This window comes from Mustela nivalis (assembly GCF_964662115.1).
Source record: "Mustela nivalis genome assembly, chromosome: 3".
Classification (NCBI taxonomy): Eukaryota; Metazoa; Chordata; class Mammalia; order Carnivora; family Mustelidae; genus Mustela; species Mustela nivalis.
In genome coordinates, this window is record NC_139022.1 from 32,416,289 (window position 1) to 32,440,688 (window position 24,400).

The 24,400-nt window shown below is 51.3% G+C and overlaps 1 protein-coding gene across 2 annotated transcripts in view; it reads left to right on the forward strand.

The window, feature by feature from the left end:
- Positions 1-24,400, forward strand: part of ADAMTS2 (ADAM metallopeptidase with thrombospondin type 1 motif 2) — a 217,824-nt gene that overhangs the window by 53,694 nt on the left and 139,730 nt on the right. For both annotated transcript variants that reach the window (XM_082723550.1, XM_082723551.1), the window contains exon 3: positions 17,117-17,276. In XM_082723550.1, the coding sequence (XP_082579676.1) occupies positions 17,117-17,276 (160 nt within the window). The remainder of the gene's footprint in view (positions 1-17,116; positions 17,277-24,400) is intronic.

Consider the following 24,400-nt stretch of genomic DNA (forward strand, 5'->3'; position numbering starts at 1 on the left):
ACTCTGAGTACCTCACATGAGTGGAATCACACGGCATCTGTGACAGGCTTCTTCCCTTAGCACAGTGTGCCCCAGGATCATCTGTGTCATGGCGTACTGTAGAATTTCTTTTATTTTGCAGGGTGAATAGTATTTCATTGCAGAGTGTACATACTACATTCTGCTTGTTTCTTCATTCGTTAGACACTTGGGTTGCTTTCACGTCTCTGCTATTGTGAATACCGCTGCTGAGAACATGGGTGTACAGATATCCCTCAGACACCCCACTTCCCATTCTTTTGGGCATATACCTGAAAGCAGAATTGCTGGGCCATATGGTAATTTTATTTTTACCTGTTCGAGGGACTGCCGTACTGTGTTCCATAGCAGCTGTTCCATTTTACCTGGGCCAGTGAGGCAAGCTAGCCCTGAGGAGGGGGCACCGCTGCAGGTGGAGCCCTGGAGGAGGAGGGGCAGCAGCCTGGGGACAGGAGGGGACAGCCTGGGGTGCATGTGGTCTGAGGCCCCCGGGTCTAGAGCTGACACTAGCTTACCTGCCCAGCCTCCAGCAGAGGCCCCAAGAGCCCAGGTGCGTCATTGCCGGTAGGCGGGCTCTGCTGTCCTGCATGGATGCCAGGCAGTGCCAGGGGTGTCTGTGGGACAGGGATTTGGAGGAGGGGGGGTACTGGACATTTACCTGCTGTCACCTTTCTAGCCCTGAGACTCTGCCCTCGTCTCCTGGTGTGAGGCCTGGTGGCCTGGTTCCCTGTGGGGAGTAGGATACCACAGGGTGCCTGATCCTATGTGTTCTCCTCCCCTGAGCCATGACCAGTGATGGTTGGGCCCACTGAGCCTGCCTTTATCCTGGATGTGGTGCTTTTGGTCATTGCTGGCCTTGCTTCTCTGGCTCCATGTCTAGGCTCCTGCAGCCCACAGAGTGGCCCTGGGCCATCCTGGCTTTGGAATTAGTGAACATCCCAAGGTTGCTGGTGCCGGAGCCCAGCACTTCACTCTGGACAACACTCGGCTAGTGAGGACAGAGCACTGGGAGCGTCTGAAGGCCCACAGAGCATCCTGGCCACGGCCCAGAGATCCTGGCCCTTATAGCCCTGGCTATTCCCAGAAATAAACCAGACAAGATCCCTCGTCAGATGGCATGGCCTGATTTTTGTTTTGGGAAATCTGGACTTGAAGGAGCAGCAGAGAGCCTCAGGCCCTGGGAGGGCTGCTGGCCCCAGGAGCGGCAGCTGGGCAGGCGGGCAGAGGACGGTCGGCGGTCAGCCTGCCCTGGATACCGTGGCAGGCCCCAGAGATCTGAGCAGGAACAGAAGCTGGGTTTGAAGGAAACCAGCCAGGCTCTCTGTGCCTGTGAGGACAGGAGATGTCCAGAAAGGGGCTGGCAGCCCAGAGGCCCAGGGAAGGGGCGGTCTGTAGTGAAAAGCGTAAGCCAGGCTCTTTTGCTGAAAAAATTCCAGATCTGGGCACCCGGCACATGTGGGCACAGAGGTCAGGTCCCCTCCATTCCCAGTCTTACCCTCTCAATCCTTCCTTTGACCTCTGGGAGAAACAGGCTTAGGGAGAGGAGGAATGAGGAGGCATTGCCCAGCGAGGCCTGCATTTTCCCCATCAGGGCTTCTGTGTCTGCTCTACCTCTGTGAGGCATAGCCGCCAGGCAGTGTATCTCTCCCTCACCATTCTGAGTGTGGCCTAAGGTCCCTGCTTCCTGCTGTGGCCTTAACTGAGTTCCCCTGTCCACCCCCGACCACCTGTGTGAAGGGCCGCCCGGTTCCTGTGGGGGCCAGATGCCCCATAGATCCCTGTGGAGAAGCCCTGCCCACCAAATGAGTCTTTGGTCACCACCCACACCACTGGACCCTTGGTGAGCCCATGTCTTCCCTCTGGTCAGGTGGACCCTCCTGGAGGAGCAGGACATGGCCTCCTGGACCCCTGAGACTTGGGGCTTCCTCTTGTATAATGCTGCGCATCGAGAATTGCATTCCCTTCCAGCAGCTGTGTAGGCTCAGCCTTGGGATTCCCAGGAGACTCTGGGGTGTGGGGGGCATGTGAAGAGCCCGTGGTAGTAGCCCTAGCTAACCTCTGGGGGTAAAACCAGCATCTCCTCAGGAATGGAGGAGAGATGCCTTCCTGGAGTGTCCTCAGTGGGGCTCTGGAGTGGGGCTCCTGCTGGTCCCTAGAGAGGGGGCTTGGAAGGTGGGGTCTTCCCGCCTGCTCCTCTTGCATTGGCTGTGCCATATTCCCATGCCCCTGGGCTTGCACCCTCTGCTTTGTGTCACAGGGGCTGGAATGTCCGCTCCAGGAGGGGGAATGTTGGGAGCCACACATGGCCAGCCTTGGGCATGCTCTGACTTCACTGGAGTCAAATCTTTCTCCTTACCTGATTCAGGGGGTGACCTGCCCAGGTGGTCCCCTCCTTCCTGCTGTCTGGAGTGCTCCTTGAACAGCAGCCCTGCTCAGCTCTGTCATTTTAGGACCCAGGGGCCATCCAACACCCCTGCCAGCAGCCAGCACTGCATTCAGGTGACACTGGAGCACAGAGGCTGTTTCAGGCTGAATTGTGTCCCCACCCCCTATTCCTTTATCAAAGTCCTAGCCCTGGACACCTCAGAATGAGACTTTATTTGGAGATAGGGTTTTCCCAGAGATTAATTTAGTTAAAATGAGGTCACACTGGGCTCAATATGACTGGTATCCTTATAAGAAGAGGAAGTTTGGGCACAGACAGGCACAAAGTAGTGACCATGTGAGGACACAAGGAAAAGGTGGCCAAGGAGAGGAGGCCTCAGAAGAAACACCTTGATCTTGGGCTTCTAGCCTCCAGGATGGTGAGAAGGACATTTCTGTTGCTGAAGTGGCCCAGACTGTGGTACTTAGTTGTGGCAGCCTGAGCAGACTAAGGGTGCTGGAGGTGGCATTGGCCCTGCTGTCTTGAAGGAAGATATGTTGGCAGTTTTCTCAGAGTAGTGTAGTTGGCAGGTGCAGAGCAAGCCTAGGTGAGTTCTGAGGAATGATCCTGGGGTCCTCAGGCCTGTGGGCCCTGCAGTAGGATTTTGTGGGTTTTGCTTACCAGGGTGAGTCTTCTGGGGGTCTGGGATGGCTGGGTGGCCATCTCTGGGTGCACATGGCTGGTGACACCTTGGCCCAAGGTCCCTGTCACCAGTTAACATCATTTATGGGGGTGTTAGCCCCCTCAGAATGATCCTTAGTACCACAAATAACACATATTTAGAAAGAAAGCTTACATTGGTGCTCCTAGACCAGTGCCCCTGCCCACCCTAGCCCCTTGACCCACCCCTGCATGTTCTGTCGGGACCAAGCTGGAGTGGAGGAGCTCAGAAGTGCTGGCTCCCAGCCAAGTCAGGACTGGTGGAAGGGTGGGTATGCACAGCCTTCAAGGAGGTAGGAAGGCCTGATGGGAAAGGATGTTGGATTCCAGCTGGTATGTGTGTTGTGGGGACTGGGCTGTCCCAGGGAAGATACCAGCCAAAGGAAGCAGGACCTTGAACAGGGAGCTGGGATCTTATTTTGTGAGCTCTCCTCCACTTCATGTTTCAAGGCCACAGTCTGCTGGGGCCCAGCTGGTGAGATATGGGAACTCAGAAAGAAAAATTCCACTTTTTGATATTTTGGCAAATGTTCCTGCAGCAAGAGTCATTTTTCTTTTTTAGTGGAGCGCGCCTTGTTATTTATGTGAATGTTAATTTGTGACTGGGGACATTCCCTGATGTGGTCTTCGTGCTGAGCGAGACCTGGGAAATGTCAGCTGGAGCATCTGTCAGGGATGGGTGTCAGTTCTTGTGATAAATGGGCAGGCCTGTCGTGGTCCCAGGGTTTGAGCCTGACCCACTGACCTTTCTGCCTTCGCCAGGCCGGGAAGCCAGTTCCATTTCCTGGAGGCCGTCTGTGGTGCTGATGTGCTCAGAGGCTAAGTATGGGACAGTCTGGACTCTCACAGGCTGGACAGGCCAGCTCCCATGGGAGCCATCCTGGTGCTGCCTCGTTTAGTGGGAAGACTGTCAGGCCAGCCCCTGCACCAGTTCTGGGAGGCACTTTTGCCAGCATCTTGTCTATCCTATTTTACTTCCTTAGCTTTCTCTTCCTGCCCCCTCCTCCTTTCTTTGAACCCGTTGATACAAGTCCTTTGTAAACATCTCAAAAAAAAAAAAAAACCAATAAAAAAGCAGAACCCACCACAAACCTTAACACTGTTAATTCTGTCACACATTTCCAGGCCCTTTTCATTTCATGTTAATGATAATGATAATAACCAGCTAGTGTGCTAGGCACTGTGCTGAGGGTTATATCTCATTTAACCCTCACATCAGTTGTGCAAATACCATTACCCTCATTTTGCAGCACTGAGGCTGAAAGTCCACACAGCCAGCGCCAAGGTCAGCATCGGAACTGAAGGAGAGTGACTTGGTGGTCATGCCTTTATTTGTTAGGCTCAGCTAACATTTGGCACAGAGATATATGTGATTTTTTTTTAAAGATTTTATTTATTTATTTGACAGAGAGAGATCACAAGTAGGCAGAGAGGCAGGCAGAGAGAGAGAGGAGGAAGCAGATATATGTGATTTTACTGAAGAGCATCATACTGGCACTGGGCCGGCCTTTGTTAGTCAACAGTACATCATGGATGTATTTGTTTCTTAAGTGGTAGAAAGTCTTATCTGCAAAACTCTTCAGACCTAGCATAAATTTGTAAAATCTGTAACTCTTTTGCGAGTCAAAGAGATTTTTGAAAGCAATCTGACCATTTACGTTTATTGTTAAAACAAATGTGTTTGTTGTTACTTCGATCATCTTGTTTACTTTTTTTGTTTTTGTTCTTATGTTGTTTTTCTAGTCTTATGCATTTACTATATAATCAAATCTCCTTCATTTCCAGGAATTTGGAAGGGTATATATTAATTTTATAGGTTGTGGCTTTTGTAATTTCAAATAAGATTCTTAAACTAGTAATGATCAACTATAGCAGCTTATCAGTAACTGTTGATCTTTCTATGGAAGATTAAGAAATTTATTGCAATTAAGCTACTTCTTTTATCCCTCCTGGGCCCTCTCTTTCATTTTTATTGACTTGTTTTGACAGTTTTTGCCCCAACCTATTTAAGTCAAATTAGGAATTATTTTTGATGTTGTATAGCTTTCCTTTCCAGAATGTATGGTAAAACATCTGGTTTGTAATCATAATTATCACAGTGGAATGGATGCAGAGGCCAGTTCTGATACTTTCAATCTGTGATTTCCCTATTTGTGGAAACTTGATTTTGAAATCAAGCCTGGGTTGCATAAAGTAGCAAGAGAGGAATAATGGGGGAGGGGTATAAAGCATAGCTGAGACAGATGCCATGGAGAGGACTCTGTCCATCAGCAGAAGTGGGGCAGAGTGCCTCCTGTCCCCTGTTCCTAGAGTCTCTGGACTTGCTCAAGGTCATGTACCTAGTTAGTTTGCAGACTTCTGGTTCCCATCCCAATCTCTTGCTGTTTAAGGCAGTGTTCTCTCAAGACCATTGTTCCCTAAGCATTAGGTGAGATGGATTAATGTGGCCCAAAACAAGACATTAAAAAAAAACCCGCTGGATCCTATCAAAATCCCAGCTGGCTTCTTGGCAGAAACTGACAAGGTGCTCCCTGAAATTTATATGGAAATGTAAGAGACCAGAATAGTCAAAACAACATTGAAAAAGAATAGAGAGGACTCAACCCTTTCTAATTTTCATACTTACTACAAAACTACGGTAATCAAGACTGTGTGGTATTGGCAGAGGGATAGATGTACAGATCAACGAAGCAGAACTGAGGATCCAGAAATAAATCCTCACATTGGTTTTTGACAAGGATGCCAAGATAATTCAATGGAGGACAAAATATTCTCATCAACAAATGGTGCTGAGACTATTGGACATCCACATGCAAAAGAATGAATCTGGACTCCTGCCTCATACCCTATAACAAATTAACTCAAAATGGATTATATATCTAAAGGTAAGAGCTAAACCTCTTAACGAATAGAGGGGTAGGTCTTCATTGTTTTAGATTAGGCAAAACCTTAGATAGGACACCAAATCACAAACAACAAAAGAAAAATAAATAACTTGGATGTAAGAAACACCCTTTATAACTTCAAAGAGTACCATCAAGAAGATGAAAAGACAACTTACAAAATGAGAGGAAATGTTTGCAAATCCAGTAGGGACTTGTATCTAGCATATGTGAAAAACTTTTACTAGTCAATGAAAAGATGAAAATAATCCGATTGCAAAATGAGCAGTGGGTCTGAGTAGTCATTTTTTCCAGAGAAAAGAAACATGGCCAATAAGCAGATTCATCACATCTTCCGTCAACAGGGAAAGTCGCATCAGAACCCCAGTGGGATGCCACTCCACACGAGGTTGGCTAGAAGAAACAAGATAAGTGAGAACAAGTGTTGGCTTTGGAGAAATCAGAAGTGCTGCTTCCTCACTCCCTGCCCATGGGAACGTAAAATGGTGTGGCTGCTTTCAGGAAACAGTGTGGCATAGGGTTACCCTGTGACCTAGCAATTCCACTTCTAGGTATAACCCCATGAGAAATGAAAACCTCTGTCAACACACAAAACTTATGCATGAATGTTCAAAGGAGCGTGATTCACAGGAGCCAAAGAGTTGAAACAACACAAAGGTCTATCAACCAGCAAATGGATAAATAAAATGTGGCATATCTGTACAACAGAATATTAGTTGATAATAAGACAGGAATTTAAGTCTTGACATATTTTACATCATGGGAATCTTGAAAACATGATGTTAGGTGAATGAAGCTAGCCATAAAAGATCACATACTATATGATTCTGTTTATAGGACATGTCCAGAATAAGCAAATCTGTAGAGACAGAAAATAGATCAGTGGTTTCCACACACTTGTGCATGTGTGGGGGGAGACATTAGGGGATTATGGGAGTGAATGCTAATGTATATGGGGTTTTTTTTGGGGGGGGGTGATAAAAATGTTCTAAAATTGATTGTGGTGATGGTTGAATTATATGCTGTGTAAGTGGGTGAATTGTATGATATGTGAATTATAGCTCAGTAAAGCTGTTATGTATTAAAAAAGCACAAGTCTCACAGTGAGAAAGTTATTCCTCTCTCAATTCTATTTTAAACTTTCAGATTGAGTCAAAGAGAGGCTCAGTTTGATGCTAACAGGTCTTTAATACATCTTTAATTCTTCTGGAACAGAGAGAGATCAGGATTCAGGCTCAGAGTCTTAGCCTACAGCTAGTATTTCACAAAACTGGTTAAGGTGAGAGTTGTGATGGTGATGAAGAAAATGTGGGAGCTTGGTGTCCCCTCCGACCACTGGATCTCCTGTGGGCCAGTGTTTGGGGGCAGGTCTGTGTTCCCAAGCCTACTTCTGCCCCACTGGGAGATCTGATCTAGTAGTTTAACTTCCTTGAGACTTAGGCCTTAGAGTCTCTTAGAAATGGAATGATCCACCTTATAGTATTTTAGGGAGGTTTGAAATGGCATCATATTTGACCTCTGTAGAACACCTGGTGTACAGTGGGGACTCAAGCCCAGGCGTCACTCAGATACCAGCACACCCTTAGGAATGAAGGGCCAAGGCTTGCCACATTGAGGCACAGAGTGGGGATCCCAGGCAAGGAGTGGGGCATGTGGAGGTCTGCTCAAGGATGGATAGTGAGCTGCTGTGTCCCCCAGGGAGGCCATGGCCTTTCTTTTGTAGGCAGAGGTAGTGGTCCAGAGGAGGAGAGGGTTTTCTGCTCCTAGCTGTTTGTTTGGCATCTTTGTACTGGAGCTCTCGTAGGTCCTGTTGGAATTATGGAAAGATGACCAGTGCCTAATTCATAAGTCACCTGGCCCAGCTCCTCACTTTGCTGATGAGGGAACTAGGTTGCAGAGGGCACAGGACTGGCCTCAGACCAGGATTTGAAGCTAGCTCTTCTGGCTGTGTATCTGGTGTTTGCTCCAGCAAAGACTGAGCTGGTTTTTGCTCCCAAAGAGAGGGCTGGTCTCTCCCTCCTTCCTGTCCTTCAAAGTGGGGTTCAGCTTTCCTTAGCACCCAGCTGGGTATGGAGATTGGCACCGGGGGCACATGTCTGTTGGGACTTCATGATTTTGAGCGTCGGAAACCGAACTTGAGGAGTTTTGGACAAAGGGATTTTCCTGGAGCAAAGTTATCTTGAGGAGCCTGAACCAGGCCCAAGGAAGGGCAGGGCCTGCTGGGTGAAGTTATCAAGGCTCTAGGGTACACAGGCTCAGGACTGGGGTACTCAGTGACCTGTCTGCAGTCACTTGACTAGGGAAAACACTACAAGGCCTGGCTCTGGCGACAGCCTCCCCTCCAACTTGGTGAGGGGTGACGGGGGGACAAACTCTAGCCTGCACACTATGGTAGGGAGGGTTCCCCACGAGGAAGGAGGGTTGGATAGCATATGGCAAGGGCCTGACAGGGGGCGGCCAAATGAGGCAGAGAGCAGGGGAGGCAGGGACTCTGCTCTAAGGGCATCCACAGACAGAGTCTTCCAGAAGAGGTTGTTCTGGAAGGTGCAGAGCCATAGTGGATGGAGGTGCAGGGGAGAAGACAAATGTTTCTGTGGGCTTGCTCTTGCTTGCTGGTGGCCAGTGCCCCCCACAGATGGCTGGTGCTCCTTTTGGAAAAGTAGAAAAATGAGTGTGTAGAACATCCTCTGTGGGGCTGAACTGTGAAGGAGCCCCGGCTGGTTGGGACAGAGTGGCTCGAACCCGATGGGGCTTTAGTTCTGATGCTTGTGTGTGGTGGTTGGGGTCTAGTGCCCCTACCCCCATAAAGCTTCAGGACCACCCTCGTCTTCCCTGGGTGGCTGGGAGGGGAAGGATGCCCCAGAGAAGATGGATCCCATTTTGGCAGTTCACCCACTAGACCATCATTATAAAAAGGGAGGAGAGAGGAAGGGGTTTGGTTGTGTCAGAGCTAAAATAGCTCCAGGAATGGAAACCTTACCACATGCCAGCATTTGGGGGGATTCCTGTGGCAAGTACACATGTGTGTGTGTGCGTGTGTGTGTGCACCCAAAGTCAAGCTTTGGGTGAAAGCAAGTTGATGCAGACATGTGCTGCCTCGTTCTCTGTCAGAGTCTGGATACTTCTGTGTTTGGATCAGCTTCTTTCTTTTTTTTTTTTCTATTCTCAATTGTCACTGCTGCAACCTTGACAGGCACCCGACAGTCTTGGTATGGGAGGTTACAAGAATGACAAGACTGAGCGACAGCCTTGGTCCCCGTCACACTCACGTGGGATCCTGCTGCATGCCCCAGCCTGTGGCTCCCACTGAAGGAGCCAGTGAGGACAGTGACCTGGCTGCCCTGCGGAGGGGAGCAGGAAGCACGCTTGCTTCCCAGTGAGATCCTGGCTCTCAGAATGTCAGTGTTGTGAACACTTTAAAATTCAAAGTAACAGGAAATCTGTTAAGCCTCTAGATTCTTATAAATTTTTTTTAACTCTTCATTTTCCTTCCTAGTGACTATTTTGTCATAAACCAAACAGCAAAGGAACAGAGCGTAGGGCCTAGAAGGAAGGAATAAGGCAGCCATTTGATAATCCACCTGGTTCAGAGAACTAGTGAGTTGATCTGATGACTAAAGAGCCAGGTTCCAGGCTCCTGCAGTAGCACCTGAGTCCTCCCTGTGAGCCTCCCTCCTGGCTGGGGTGGGTAGACAGTCACAGAAATTAAGAGCAGAGTGGATTTGGGGTAAGTGCCAACATCGGGGTGTCAGCACTGCCAGGGGACACCAGGCTGGACAGACACATGTGGGCTCCTGACTAAGTGCCCTTCAGACCAGTGTGCTTCAGGGACTTCTTTCATATTTATTAAAAGGGGAGAAGAAACGGATTCTTATTAATAAAAATTTCATGTAGAAACAGAGACACTTGCTACTGGCAGCAGGGAAATCAGAGTCCTGGAAAAAAACTCTGTAAAACAGAGCCCACGTTCCATACCTTGCTCTCTTGTCAGTTGTCTTTTGCAGATTTTGAGACAGATGCATAATTAAGATTCTTGAAGATCAGGCAAGGAAATCAACCCCACTTGCTTTCTGAAGAGCCGTTCACCGGGCTTATTCTGGCCACTGGTCTGGATTGGTAACCCAGTGCTGGTCTTAGGTAGTCATGCACTGGTCCTGGGCCAGCAGTGCTGGTTTCGAGGTGGGAGGGCTGTGCAGTCTCAGATGGTCAGCCTCTGGACTCAGCACAGTCAGCCACTGGTCTTGGGGCAGGGGCCACCCATGCTCATCACTCTGACATCCGTGTTTGCATCCCACCATACCTGAAAGGGATGGGTTGATGCCAGTGAGGAATGTCTGACTTGTCTGTTTGTGAGTCCTGTCAGTTAGAGGTCTCTGGTTTCGTGAGGAAAACTGAGTAACCTGGCATCATACTTCAAATTGATCTCAGTGAGCTTTAGTGCCCTTCAGATGGGCATTTGGGAGGGTCCCTGCCGGGCAGCTGGGCCAGTTAGGGCCCTGGTTTCCTGACGCTGGCAAGGCCCAAGACAGCATCCAATAGATTCAGTGTCCTTGGGTCAGTCTGCCTGGAGGCCAGCTAGGGAGGAGAGCCTGAGCCCTGGCATGGAGGGAGATCTCTAGCTGTCCTGGGATCTCCAAGGCCAGAGAGGGCTGCTCCTCACCAGATTGAATTCTGTGTTATTGCCACATTGGGTCCCTCCAGAATAAACCCCAGCACTGTAGGCCTGTGGCATAGATGGCCCCCAGCCTGGGATGCAAGGGTCCCTCCAGATGAGGGGGGAACTGAGGGAACTGCCTTGCTGTTTGCTGATGTCCTGTTGTCCTGCCCTAATTGCCATTGTAGGCCTGGTCTGGCCCAGGAGCCCACCCAGGAGATGCTCCTTCCACCTGGGGCTGGGGTCTGATTCCTAGACCCTGTATGTCCCCAGCACCCCTCGGTCTCAGTTCTCTCATTTGGAGAGCAAGCAGATAGATGTCATCACGTGGGTTGCAGAGCACCTAGGCCCTTGTTCTGCGGCCCAGGCTGCATGTGATCCTGCAGCAGCCATGTGAGGGGGAAGGGTGGCCAACTCTGTTTATAGGCCCAGGAGGCCTTTGGGTCTTGGCTGAGGTCACCTGGCCAGAGAGCAATGGTGCTGGGATCCCGGAACTCTGTGGTCCATTCCCACTTGTACTTGAATGGGTTCTGTTAATAAGATGGTTTGAGACACTAATCTGCCCCCAAACCACAAACACAGGAGATGTCAGTGGCACTAGAGAGGAAGTAACTGATGCTCTTGTCCACCTCACCCACATGGCGGTGGAAGGGGATGGCCCATGGTGTCCCAGCCCTTCCTGTCTGTGTCTCAGAGGACATGTCCCATTGTTTTGGGGTTCTTTATTCACTCATCTGCAAGCACTTGCTCACTCCCTGCGTGGCCTGGCAGGACCCTGTGATCTAGGCATGAATCAGAGTGTGGGGGCCTGCAGAGTTCCCTTGGGCCTGACCTCCTCTCTCTCCTCCCACAGACTGGTGACCTTGGCACCCCAGTCTTGGCCCCCATAGCTCTGGCTCCTACACTTCCTCTGCATCTTGGACCCCTTCCCTGGAAGCCCAAGATGCTGAAAACCCATGTCTTCAGCGGGGCTACCTCTCCTGCTTCTCTCATCTTGTGCCCCTTAGATAATGGCTACCTCCTTCCTCCCACTGCCCACTGGGACTCTGTATTAGTTTCCTGCAGCTGATATAACACATTACTGAAAACAAGAGAAACTTAACTCTCTCACAGGTCTAGAGGCCAAAGTCAAGGTGTTGGCAGGGTTGTGCTCTCTCTGGAGGCTCAAGAGAGAACCTGAGGGAACTCCTGGCCAGTACCAGCTCAGCTAGTGTGTCAGATGGGCAGCAGGAACTGCTGGATTTTCCAGTGTTTTGAGAGAATTTGAAAATCTGGTCATTTATGTGAAATCCTCTGATTCTTAAGTTGGAGCAACTAATTTAAGCTTTTAAAAAGCTCTGCGTGAGGTCACCAAGTTGGCAGAGGAGGGGACTCAGGCTCCATCCCCCAACAAAGATGAATAATTAGGCAGCTGTCCACAAACAACATCTCTGGGAGAGCCCTGGAGTCCACTTAAGAAATTTCAGCAACACAGTAGAACAAAAACCCTGAGAAAAACAGTGCAAGACGAGAAGGAAGGCGGCTTCATGTTGTTTACGTCATCTTGTCCCCCAGGCCAGCACTGCTCAGTGCCAAGAGGGAACTCCACAGCACAGAAGAGTTTCCCATACCAGGAAAGAGAGAGTGGGGTGAGCAAGCAGCTTCCTCAGCTTCTGACTGGGTGATAAACAAAGGACTAGAAACCATGTCACCCCATCCAGAAACCAGTGAAGCTGAGATGTATAAAGACAGCTAGGAACAAGAAGGGCAGGGGTTACCAGCATGAGAGGTGTCCATGGTTCCCAGTTGTCTGCTGCGCAAGGGACACCACCAGCTTTTGCTACAGAGAAAACCGATGGCCAACACAGCTGCTGCGACCCCCTGCAGATTTTCCTGCTGAGTTTTCACCCCACAGGCTTTCATGTTCATGGAAATTAGCTGCTTGAATCCCTCTGGCTCCCTCCTCCCATCCCCTTGAACATGATATCTGCATCAGTAGCCTTCCCGGGTCTCTGTGGTTGCATGAGTGCAAAACACCAGCCTAGACCCTATGGCTGACCCCCCATGGCTAGGTAAAGACAGGGCTAGCCCCTCCAGCTGTGCACAGGCATTCCACTGACCTGACACGTGGTGTCAACCTCCACTGCCATTTGTGGACCCATGGTAAGACCCTGCAGCCATGGGAATGCACATGGACAGCCAGGTCATTGGTAACTGCTGGTGTGACTGTAGTTGTCTCTGGTTCTTGCTGCTACTCCTGGTGCTTGTCACATGTGTATTTGCAACCAGACCTCACCACTACACAGACACCTGCAGCTGGTCCCCACATCTGAGTGTGTGCATACCACCAACTCTGGCCACCACCACTGCCTTCCCTGGTCCCTAGCCACTGGACCTCAGAGGTGCCACACCAGGAGTGCCTGTAGCCATTGCAGACCCCTGCAATGCTCACCAAAGACCATGCGGTTGTCGATGTTGTGGATCCTAGCAGCCTAAACCAAGGGGACATCGTGTCCTCCCTACCCACCCTGCCTCTCCCTCAACTCAGAGCCACCACACACCTCCTGCTGTTGATGCCCTGCTTTTGCCCACTAGATCTGAGGTCCCAGCATGCTCCCACCTGCAGGGGAAGGTCTTTCCTTCCTGAAGTCAGTTCACAAAGTCTGAAAGTCAACAGAAACCTTTGCAAGAATGAGAAAAATGTGACACCATCAAAGGAACATGGTGACTCCCAGTAACTGATTGAAAAGGGATGGGGATACATGAATTACCTAATAATTCAAAATAATTGTTCCAAAGTTGCTTGGAGAGCTTTAAAGAGAGCACAGTTTAACAAAAGCCAAGAAAACAATACAATAACAAAATGAAAAGTTGAACAAAGAGAAAACATGAAAAAGAACCAAACAGAAACTTGGAGCTTAAAAATACAATGATGGAAGTGAAGAATTCAGTAGAGTGTCAATAGAAGACTGGACCATGTAGAAGAGACATTCAGTGAGCTGGAAGGCAGATAATTTTAAATTATCCTGTCAGAGGAGCCAGAGAGTGAAAAGGAACGAGGAAAGCCTGTGGGGCTTAGGAGACACCATTCAGAGAAACAGTCTACATATTATTGGAGTCCCAGAAAGAGAAAAGAGGAGAAAGGGGCAGAGAGTTTATTTAAAGAAATAATGGCTGAGAAGTTCCTAAACCTGGGGAGAGATTTGGACATCTAAGTTCATGAAGATCACCCTGAAATTTCAATCTAAAAATATCTTCTCCAAGACACATTCTAATAATACTGTTTAAAATCAAAGACAAAGAGATATTTTCAAAAGCAGGAAGAGAAAAACCTTCTCTCCTACAAGATAGCCCCTATAAAGCTCTCAGTGGATTTCTCAGCAAACATTTTGCTGGCCAGAAGAAACTGGGAGGATATATTCAGAGTGCTGAAAGAAAAAACAAACAAACAAACAAACAAACCACAAACTACCAACAAAGAATACTTTATCTTGCAAAGTTATCCTTCAGAAATGAAGGCATGATACTTTACCAGCCAAACAAGAGCTGAGGAGAGCTCATCCCACTAGACCCACCTTATAAGAAATGCTGAGAGTTCTTCAAGCTGAAACAAGAGTGTGCTAATTAGTAGCATAAGAACATGTGAAGGGGCACCTGGATGGCTTAGTCAGTTAAGCGTTTGCCTTTGGCTCAGGTCATGATCTCAGAGTCCTGGGATCAAGTCCCACATTAGGCTCTCTCCTCAGCAAGGGGTCTGCTTCTGCCTCCCTCTGTGTGTGCTTTCACTCTCTCATTCTTTTGCTCTCTCTCCAAAGACTGAAATCATACTGAGTAACTTTTCTGATTACAGTGGTATGAAACTAGAAATCAACAACAGGAGGAAAGCTGGAGAATTCATAAATATGTGGAAATCAAACAACACATTCTTGAACAACCAGTGGGTCAAAGAAGAAATCAAAAGGGAAATTGAGAAGATATCTTGAAACAAGCAAAAATGGAAACACAGCATACCAGAACTTCTATAATACTGCAGAAGCAGTTCTAAGAAGAAAGTGTATAGTGATAAATACCTATGATAAGAAAGAAAGATCTCAAATAACAACTGTTTGCAACAAATGCAAACAGAATATTGAAAAGCTATCTGCACTCCTGTACTCATTACAGCGTTATTTACAGTAGGCATGAGAGCAACCTAAATGTCCATCTGTAGATGACAAGTTGATAAATGTGCTTTGTATATACCTTCATAAAGAAGGAGATCCTGCCCTTTGGAATAACATGGATGAAACTGGAGGATGTAATATGAAGTGAGAGAAGCTAGCCACAGAAAGACAAATTTAGAATAAAAAATACTCAAACTCAGGGCACCTGGGTGGCTCAGTTGGTTAAGCCTTTGACTCTTGATTTCAGCTCAGGTTTTGATCTCCTTGTTGTGGGATCGTGCCCCTTGTAGGCCTCCCCACTCAGTGGGGAGTCTGCTTGGGATTCTCTCTTTCCTCTCCTGCCCCTCTCCCCACCACATTCTCTCTGTCTCTCTCTCTCTCTCAAATAAATAAATAAAATATTTTTTTTTAAAGATTTTATTTATTTATTTGACAGACAGAGATCACAAGTAGACAAAGAGGCAGGCAGCGAGAGAGCGGGGAAGTAGGCTCCCTGCCTAGCAGAGAGCCTGACTCAGGGCCCGATCCCAGGACCCTGGGATCACGACCCATGCCAAAGGCAGAGGCTTCAACCCACTGAGCCACCCAGGCGCCCCTAAATAAATCTTGAAATAAGCACTCAAACTCCTAGCAGGTGAAGAATAGAATGGTGGTTGCCAGGGTTTGGGGGGAGGGGAGAATGGGAAGTAATGGTCAAAGGGTACAGAATTTCAGTTATACCAGGTAAGTTTTGGAAATCTGTTATATAGCACAGTGCCTATTGCTAACAATGTTCTATCACATACTTAAAATTTTCTGAGAGGTCAATATTATATGAAGTGTCCTGACCAGGAAGAATATGGTGGTAAAGGGGGTAAGAGGATACTTTGAGAGGTGGATATGTTTATGCCCTTGACGGTGGTGGTGGTTTCATGAGTGTGTGCTCATTCCCAGACTCATCAAGTTGTATACATTAACTATACACATCTTGTTACATGTCAATCATATCCCAATAAAATGGGTAAAAAATCCCCCCAAAACCCGAGTAGGTCCTAAATGTATGATCCCAAGGAAATACACCTGTAGGTCGACATAGTGGTGGCCCCCAATGTGAGACCATTAGTTTATGGATAATAGATGGAAAATCAAAATTATGGGAGCTAGACAGGACAGTGATGACTGGTGGGCCAAGGGAGGGTAAGGCTGTGCACCTGTGATTGGGGGCAGTGGCAGTTGGGGGGATCTGAGCCAGGTGTTGAAGAGAGAATGGGAGTTTAGCAGATGGCCAAGGTGAGGAGGGCCAGCTGTGAGGGCTGTATTGGCAGGATGGGACTGTCCCAACCATGGGGGTAAGTTGTGTGAGCCAGAGGCTGGGAGAGCAGTGGCAGACTGAGGGTCTTGGCGGCCAGAGTACATATAGAACAGCCAACGGGGACAGGGGTCCAGTGAGGGCTGTCCAGCAGGGAAAGGCTACAGCCTGTCTTGGGGAGGCAGCAGGTCAGCTGTAGAGTCTGGTGCCCAATGTGGAGGAAGGGATAGATGCTGGGGGCACAGGGACTCTTGTCAGCTGCAGGGATGCATGCTCCATCCGGGGCATCCACTGCTCAGCAGCATACACTATGGTTAGCCTGTGTTTTTTGTTTTTTAATGTTTTGTGACCTCTATGTAGTTATTTTTAATTGCTGTTTAAATGTTTTTTTTTTCTTTTTTAAGATTTTATTTGTCAGAGAGAGAGTACAAGCAGCAGGAGCAACAGGCAGAGGAAGAAACAGGCTCCTGGCTGAGCAAGGAGCCCAACGCAGGGCTCGATCCCAGGACCCTGGGATCATGACCTGGACCAAAGGCAGATGCTTAACCATCTGAGCCACCCAGGCATCCCAGTCAGCCTGTATTTTGCAAGGGAAACTGGAATTCCAGTTTTGAAACATGAAATGTCATAATTTTGAGTGTTGGGTTTAGGACTTTGAAAATACTGTGTGGGTCAACCTGAACATGTCTATGGCAAATTCAGTCCCCAGTTGGCAGCTTGGGCCTTTGTCTTGGATTTTGGGCTTCTGGGGGGTGGGGTTGGGAATGGCTCAGGTAGAGCTTCTTCCCTGATGGGGCTTACCACCATCCAGGGCTCAGAGACTAGAAGAGCTCTGCAGAAGGGACCTCTGCGATCCCCTGTCTGTGCCCTCGATGGCCCAGTTCAAGCCTGCCTAACAGGGATGCTGGGAAAGATCCTTCTGGTCCTGTCCGTCTGGTGGGAGGTCCCCTGGGACCCTCCTTGCTGCTGCCCATCCTTGGTCTGCTGTGCTCTGGGAATTTGAACCATTTCGTTTTTGCCTTGCAGGCTGGCCTGATCCGTATGGAGGAGGAGGAGTTCTTCATTGAGCCCCTGGAGAAGGGGCTGGCGGCCAAGGAGGCTGAGCAGGGCCGTGTGCATGTGGTATATCGCCGGCCACCCACCCCAAGGCCCCCTCTTCTGGGGGGACCACAGGCCCTGGACACAGGTAAGGCTGCTTGGTGAGCCCAGCCCCAGTTGTTCCCCTGGAGATGCCAGGCACCCCTTTTGGAGGCCTGGTCTTAGGCCAAGCTTGAGCCCTGCTCTCATTGACCACATGGAATGGTGGGGGTGCTGCAAAGCCGGGGAGGTTGGGGGGGCTCTGCTGTCACTGCACATGGGCGACAAGCTGACAGGTCTGGGACCTCCATAGCTGGCAGTGGAGGCTGACCAGAGGCCCCATTCTACTGCTTGAGGTCCAGCCAGTGTCGGGGAGCAGGGGAAGCACAGAGCAGGCCTGCACCTGGGCCCGTGTCCCTTGCCCATGTCTCTGATCCTGTGCCTGTAAAGAAGATGTTTATTGGTCTCACATGGCCTCCCTCTTCCTCTGTGCAGACTACCTTCCCTGCAATCACGACTGACCACCCTTCCCTAGTTGCTCACAGAGAAAGGCCCCAAGCTGTCCTCTGGCCCTATTCAGACCCTGCTTCCTCTTAGAGACATGTGTCAAAGGGAGGAAGGGGAAGGAAGTGCATGACAAAGACCCCAGAGGTGCCCCCATGGCCTCTGCAGCCTGTGCACAGACTCAAATGGTTTTTTGTTTTTTGTTTTTTTTTCCTTTTGAGACTTAGAACCAAAGTGCACTCTGGACCCAGGAGCATGGAAGGAGCTTCTGGGTGGACCTGATAATAGCCCCTGGCTGCAGCCTCTGAGATCTCAAGCCCAAACCTCCCCCGCATTCTTGGCATCTTGGGTTCCAGGCTGCAGGGAGGCCAGGTTGGGGTCAGACCATGGTCCTAGCCGGCCTGATGGTCCTTGGGCCCCAGGGACCAGATGGGACTGCCTTGCTTATGCCCAGTCATTAAGGGCTGGGCTCAGCCCTCAGCCTCTGGTGCTGGCCCCCTAGCTGCAGGTGGCCAGGGCAGGTGATAGCAGCAGGGCCTGGAGGCCTAGGTCTGGGGTCAGGCTCACCTGCATGTTGGCTGAGAACCCCAGAGGTCCCCTCAGACCAGCCCAGCCATGCTGTGATTTGTTGGGGCACTCCCATCACCCCCAAGCAGCCCTGGCTCAGTTATTTTAGGTCTCTCTGTCTGACTTCCCAGCTTGACAGATAAATTGGGTGCAGGCCGGCAGGGCATCGTTCTAATTTCAAGGAGTGGTGTCAGATACTTTTGCACAGAAATTGTTCCGTCAGGAAGCCCAGCGCTGTCTAGAGCCAAGCAATACTTTGGTCAGACCCTTTTTCCCAGGTGATAAATTGCCCATCTGCCAGGCCTTCCTCAGCCTCAGCCTTCCTGCCTCTTTCCTACCCTAGGGCTTCTCTGCAGGGGGAGGAATAGAGAGTCACCAAGTAGGGTGAGGGTAGGGGTGAAAGTGGGGGCAGTGGAGGTGCTCCAGATCAGGGGTCAGGCCGACACTGGCTGGCTGCCCTTGTGCACATTTGGGCCTCTGGCTTCTGCCTTCTCTGTCCAGTGGGATTAGAAAGGCCTGTGTCTCAGAGAGCTGAAGGCTTGCCACTTTGGGCCTTGGGCTTGGTGCTTCTGGGTCCCACTTAGGTAGGTGAGGTGGCATCTGCCAACAGGGGCTGCCAGGTGCCCACGGCGGTCTCTGATCCCAAATTCCATGTGGTGCCGTCTCCTAAACATGGCAGCCCTCCCCCGTGGCTGTGCTGGCCTTACCTTATTACTTAGGATTTTGTTGGTCTTTTGGGACCTTCTGTTAAATCCATCCTCCCCTCCCCCTGCCATCCACCTATTGCTGGTGAGAGCTTGGAACTCAGAATGCAGGAAAGGAGTTTCAGACTCAGAATAACCTCAGAAACCAGTGGCCTTAGAGGATGTTGGGGAGAGGTGCCTGGGTGGCTCAGTCAGTTAAGTGTCTGACTCTTGATCTCTGCTCAGGTCTTGATCTCAGGGTCGTGGGTTTAAGCCCCATGTTGTGCTCCTTGCTGAGTGTGGAGCCTACTTTGAATAAAAAAAAGTAGATGGTGCACAGGTTGGAGACTGAGGTGCTGGAAGGTGGTGGGGGTACAGTGAAGGTATTCGGGGTTGGGCTCTGGGCCTCAGGCCTGGGCCGTGGGTGTCTAGGCTCCAGGCTGTGGGCTGTGATTGGTAGGGCCAGGCAGCAGGCCCAGGGTCTGGGGCCAAGGCCCCTTTCTGTGATGTCTGCGCCCAGTGTCAGCATGACCCTGTGTAGGTGACTTGATCACCCAAGAGTACATTTCTCCCTCGATGTCCCTTTCCACCCAGCTCTGGGCCGAGGCCTACTCACTGGTTGGAGGGGGTCCAGACATGTTATGCTGGGGCTGGGCTGAGGGCCCATGGTGACCTCAGATGGGTCCAGCTTTCCATTAGCCTGGGCCTTGTTATGGCCCAGAGTGAAGCCAGGAGATATGTAGAAGCAGTGTCCTAGGCTGGGCCTGTTTGCTCTGTGCTGGGCACAGAACCCTAGGATGTGTGTGTGTGTGCCGGAAAGTCCTTTTCTTTAGTGAATTCTGATGGGGACCCTGATAGATCACTGTGGCTGTGGCTGAAATGAGCAGGAGGCATGGACTGGAGGCTTCCTCCTCCCTCCCCAAAGGCAACTCCTGGAAGCGGGTTTGAAACCCCTGTGATGGGCAGTGTGTAGGATGGGTCCTCTGGGGAAGGGGAGACATCTGTTCTGGACCTGCTGGGCTGGGAGGTGGGCTTCTGGCTGGGTGTGGGGTTGTGGGTAGGGGTGCCTGGTGGGGGTTGGTGGGTGTGTCCCACATGGCTCCTCCAGAGTCCAAGACACATTGTCCCATTTTCCTTGAGCAACCAACAGCCTTCCTGGAATGATCTTGGGGGTCCACCTAGCCTCAAAGAATTGTTATCACGTATGATGTCCATCATCAGGTCAGTTGCTGGGTTGCAGACTGCCCCGGGGAGGTGGATGGGAAACAAATGTGTTCACATGTCTTCACAGACTCAGGCCTGGGCCCAGTGTGTGCACAGAGCAGTGTAGTGTATAACAGTGTTGTTCTTGGGCCACAGGTTAGGGTTTCAGGGTGGGCAAAGGGTTGAGGGAGAGGAGAGGGCACCTTTTCTCTTCTCATGGCCCTGCAGATGTGGCAGAAGTGTCTCTGCTCCACTCTGCTGGACCCAGGAGCCCAGCCAGGACAGGAGGGCAGAGCTGAGGCAAGGGGACCAGGGTGGCCTTTTGGGGACAGGTGGTTGAGGCATTTCCAGACATCCTCCATGCCAGGCCTCTCTCAGGTTACACCGGGTCCCATTGTCTGTCCCCACTCGGAGTTAGCCCTATATCCAGGGCAATATGGTGCTGGGGGACCAAGTACCATCAGCCTTCCTGGGGTGTGTGTGTGTGTGTGTAGGTATGTGTTTGCATTTGCACACATACATGAACAGGGCCCCACTTGGAGTGCTGGGCCTGTGCCTGAGCCCTGACCTGGCTGCCATCTGTCAACCCTGTCTGAGGTGGTTGAGGGGGAGCCAGGGCTGGCCAGTGTGGGGAGAGGAGCCCCAGTCTGGGCCGGAAGCCCTGCCTCGTACTTGCACAGGGACCCTGGCATGTCACAGCCTCCTACTCTCTGGCTATTGCGACGTCTTACCACTAGCTGGCTCACTGAAGACAGCTGCGGTGTATTATTCTGTCACAGTTCTGGAAGGCAGAAGTCTGAAATGAGTATCACTGGGCAGAGGTCAAGTGTGGGCAGGGCCGTGCTCCTTCTGGAGGCTGTAGGGGAATCTGTTCTGGCCTCTCCCAGCTTCTGGTGGCTGCTTATGGCCACATCACTCCAGTCTCTGCCTCTTGGTCACACTGCATCTTCCTTGTGTGTGACCCTCCCTCAGCCTCTTGCTCACAAGAATGTATGTGATTGTATCCAGGGCCCATCCAAATAATCCAGAACCATCTCCTCTGATCTCAAGACCTGTGATCTAATCACGTCTGAACAGCCCTTTTTTGGCCCCATAAGGTAACATTCTTAGGTCCCAGGAATGTTTGGGGGCCACCAGTCAGCTCAACTTGGAAGTGACCCAACCCACCCATGCACAGCTGGCTGTGCTGTGAATGGGATTCGCATCTGTGGAGGCGTGGGTGCCCTTCTTTGGGGGCAGGGCTCAGGTGCAGCTCAGGTGGGGCCCCTTCCCTCTGCCTCTGCTGGGTCCTCATCATTTTCAGCCAAACTGTGGGGCCTGGAGAGCCTGGGCCATGGTGTGGTTGGGCTGGCCCCAAGACAGCATGCACAGAGCTGGCCTGGCTACAGACTCAAAGGGCCTGGCTGTGTGCAGGAGCCTGTAGGTCCCCACGATGAGCTGGGCACGTGGTCTCCCTGCTAGATACATGGTGCCACTGCCAGACAGTCGTGCCATTCCAAGAGCCACAAACTCCAGGGCTGGCAGGATGCAGCTGGCCATGCCAGCAAGGACAGTGGCCTGACTTTGACCTCCCTCCTTTTGACATAAACAATGGGAGTAGAGAATGTGTCTCTACTGAAAGGAAAACAGCGGGAGCGTGGTGGGCACAGGGCCAGCTAGAAGCCTTGTCCAGGGGGCAGCCCCTCCTCGGCTCCCCTGACCATCACTTGGTGGGAGTATGGGGCTAGGGTAGTGATCCTCTCATGGTCAAGAGCATCCAGACATCAGAACTTTTATGGGAACCCTCATGATTTTGAAATGTTGCTTTACAATTCTAAAAAAGCACCATATAAGCCAAATAAAACATGGCCCTATTGGCCACCTGTGCTTGTGAGAGGCAGAGGCAGAAGTGCTGTAGTGGGGGCTGCTCTTCTAGGCCCCCTGAAGCCCCAGGGCATGGACGTGGTGGGTGGGGCTCTGTGCTCCTGCTAGGGGGCTATTTCCTGTCTCACAGAACTGCCCTATGGGCCACTGTGCCCTCCCACCCTGCCTTGCACTGGGGCATGGGTGAGGGAAGAGAAGTTAGGCAGCTCAGTACCCATGACCTTGGCTGCCTCCTCCTCGGAAACAGACTGTGCCAAGCCTCTGCCCGCTGCTGTCAGGCTGCGGCATCCTCCCTGGCAGGCAGAGGAGGCATGCCACCCCCGGGAGTGCTCTGCCCTGCTTCTGCCAAGGGAGGCCAGTGAGAGAGAGCCGATGGGGTGCTGGCACTGTGTGCTGCTCCGTGTAGCTACTCCACGTGGCCGGCCCGCAGACTCTCTATCCGGTGGCCCACAGTCTTTCCTCTGCTGACCCACTGCACATTTCTTTCCATCCCATGACACTGGCTTGAGCCAGGTAGGAGTTTTCCAGGCTTCTGAGGAGTCAGGAAGGAGCTATCCCAGGAGTGACGCTGGAGGTAGGCATGCAGGGCCAGGAGCCAGGGTGCCAGAGCTGATGCTGGGACCTGCAGCCTGGAATGTTCCAGAGGGTGGATGGTGTCCTGCAGGCAGTGGGCAGCCGTGGTCAGAAAGGGGCCTGTGAGGGAGTTCTGTGTCACAGCCAGCTCCTGGTGGTCCAGGCCAGAGGCAGGGAGACGGGGGACCGGAGAGAGAATGGAGTACTATCAGGACAGGTCACGGATGGGAGGTGGGCAAGGCTCCACTTAAAGGCAGGTACCTCACCAGGTCTACCTTGGAGACGCAGCAGGTGTGAGGTATAGGGGAGAGGCTGAGGCCTGCAGAGGGTGTGGAGGGGTGCTAACTGGCTGGAGGCCAGCTTGGGGAGGCTTTCCTCTTCATAGCTGTTGACGTCCACCTCAGTTTCCTGTGACAGCCAAGACACATTACCACAAACATAGTGGCTTAAAACAACACAAGTTTATTCTCTTATAGTTCTGGAGGCCAAAAATCTGAAACAGACCTAAAGGGGCTAAAATCAAGGTGTCAGCAGGGCTGGTTCCCTCTGGAGGCTCAGTGGGAGGCAAGATCTCTTTCTGGCCTCTCCCAGCTTCTGGTGGTCACTGATATCCCTTGGCTGGTGACCGTATCACTCTGGTCTCTGTACCCGCGGTCACAGTTTTCCTCTTCTGTAGTCCAGTCTCTCTCTGTGTCCCTCTTACAAGGATACTTGTGATTACTCTTGGCCCACTGGGGTAATCTGGGAGAATCTACCCATTTTAGGATCTTTAATGTGATTAAGTTAAGGACAGGTTGAGTCCCTTGAGCCATAAAGGCAACACTCACAGGGTCTGGGGTTGAGGCTGTGGCCATCTGGGGGCCGTGATTCAGTCTTCACGGTATCTAAGTGATGAAGCCCGGGGTTCTGTCTGAGTGGGGAGAGAGGCCCTTGGTTGGCTTTGCACCCTGAGCCCCAGCCTGGCTTGTGTCTGGGAGCTTCTCTCTGTGTCCCTGAACTGCTTGCTGGAGTCCTGTAGCTGGGCCTGGCCCTCTCGGGTGGTGACCTGGGGGCTCTCACACCAGATTTGGCTCCATGCCCCACCCAGCCAGCTCAGAGGTGCAGCAAAAGTCTGGGTGCCTTGGTGCTCCATTCCTGGGGCCCTGTCAGTTCCTCCTCATTCTGCCCCTGGACTGTGCCTACAGCTCAGGGACCATAGGAAACTCAAGGACAAGCGCTTGGTTGTGAAACCCAAGGCAGCTGGCCCGGCTCTGTGCTATGGGAGGCATGTTTCAGAGCTGAGAGCACCCTTGGCAGAGGCCTCAGCACTCCCGCCGCTCTGTGGCCGGCCCCCTGGACGGCTGGAGGAGATGCCAGCATGGTGACGTGGCCTCATGCTGAAGGGGTGGGCGGGGGCTGGCGCTGGGGATAGCCGAGGCTGGACATTCTCCGAGGCCTGGAGTTGTCTGGGGTCAGACTTGGGAGGGTGCCCGGAGCTGTCAGCGAGCAGGGGCACATTCTGCCTGGGGTCCGCAGTTGGGGGCCCTGTCCGGTGGGTTATGAGGGAGGCACAACCGTGGTGAAGACTTGCCAGATGTGCTCCCCACCCCACCCCCACCTCTCCTACCCCTGCTCCCCCCCCCCCCCCCTGCTGCCAAGGAAAGCCCACGTGCTCAGCTGCTCTCCTCAGACATAAATTTAGCTGTCTCTGTGTCTCTGGCTTGCCCTCCTCCCTCACTGTCTCCTCCTGAATTGCTGTGGGATCTTGTTCAGGGGTGGAGCTGGCAAAGTGAATTTGGCCCAGGAGAGACTTGATCTTCGCTGGGACATCCTGAACAGATGATGAGTGCTACGTGGGGTC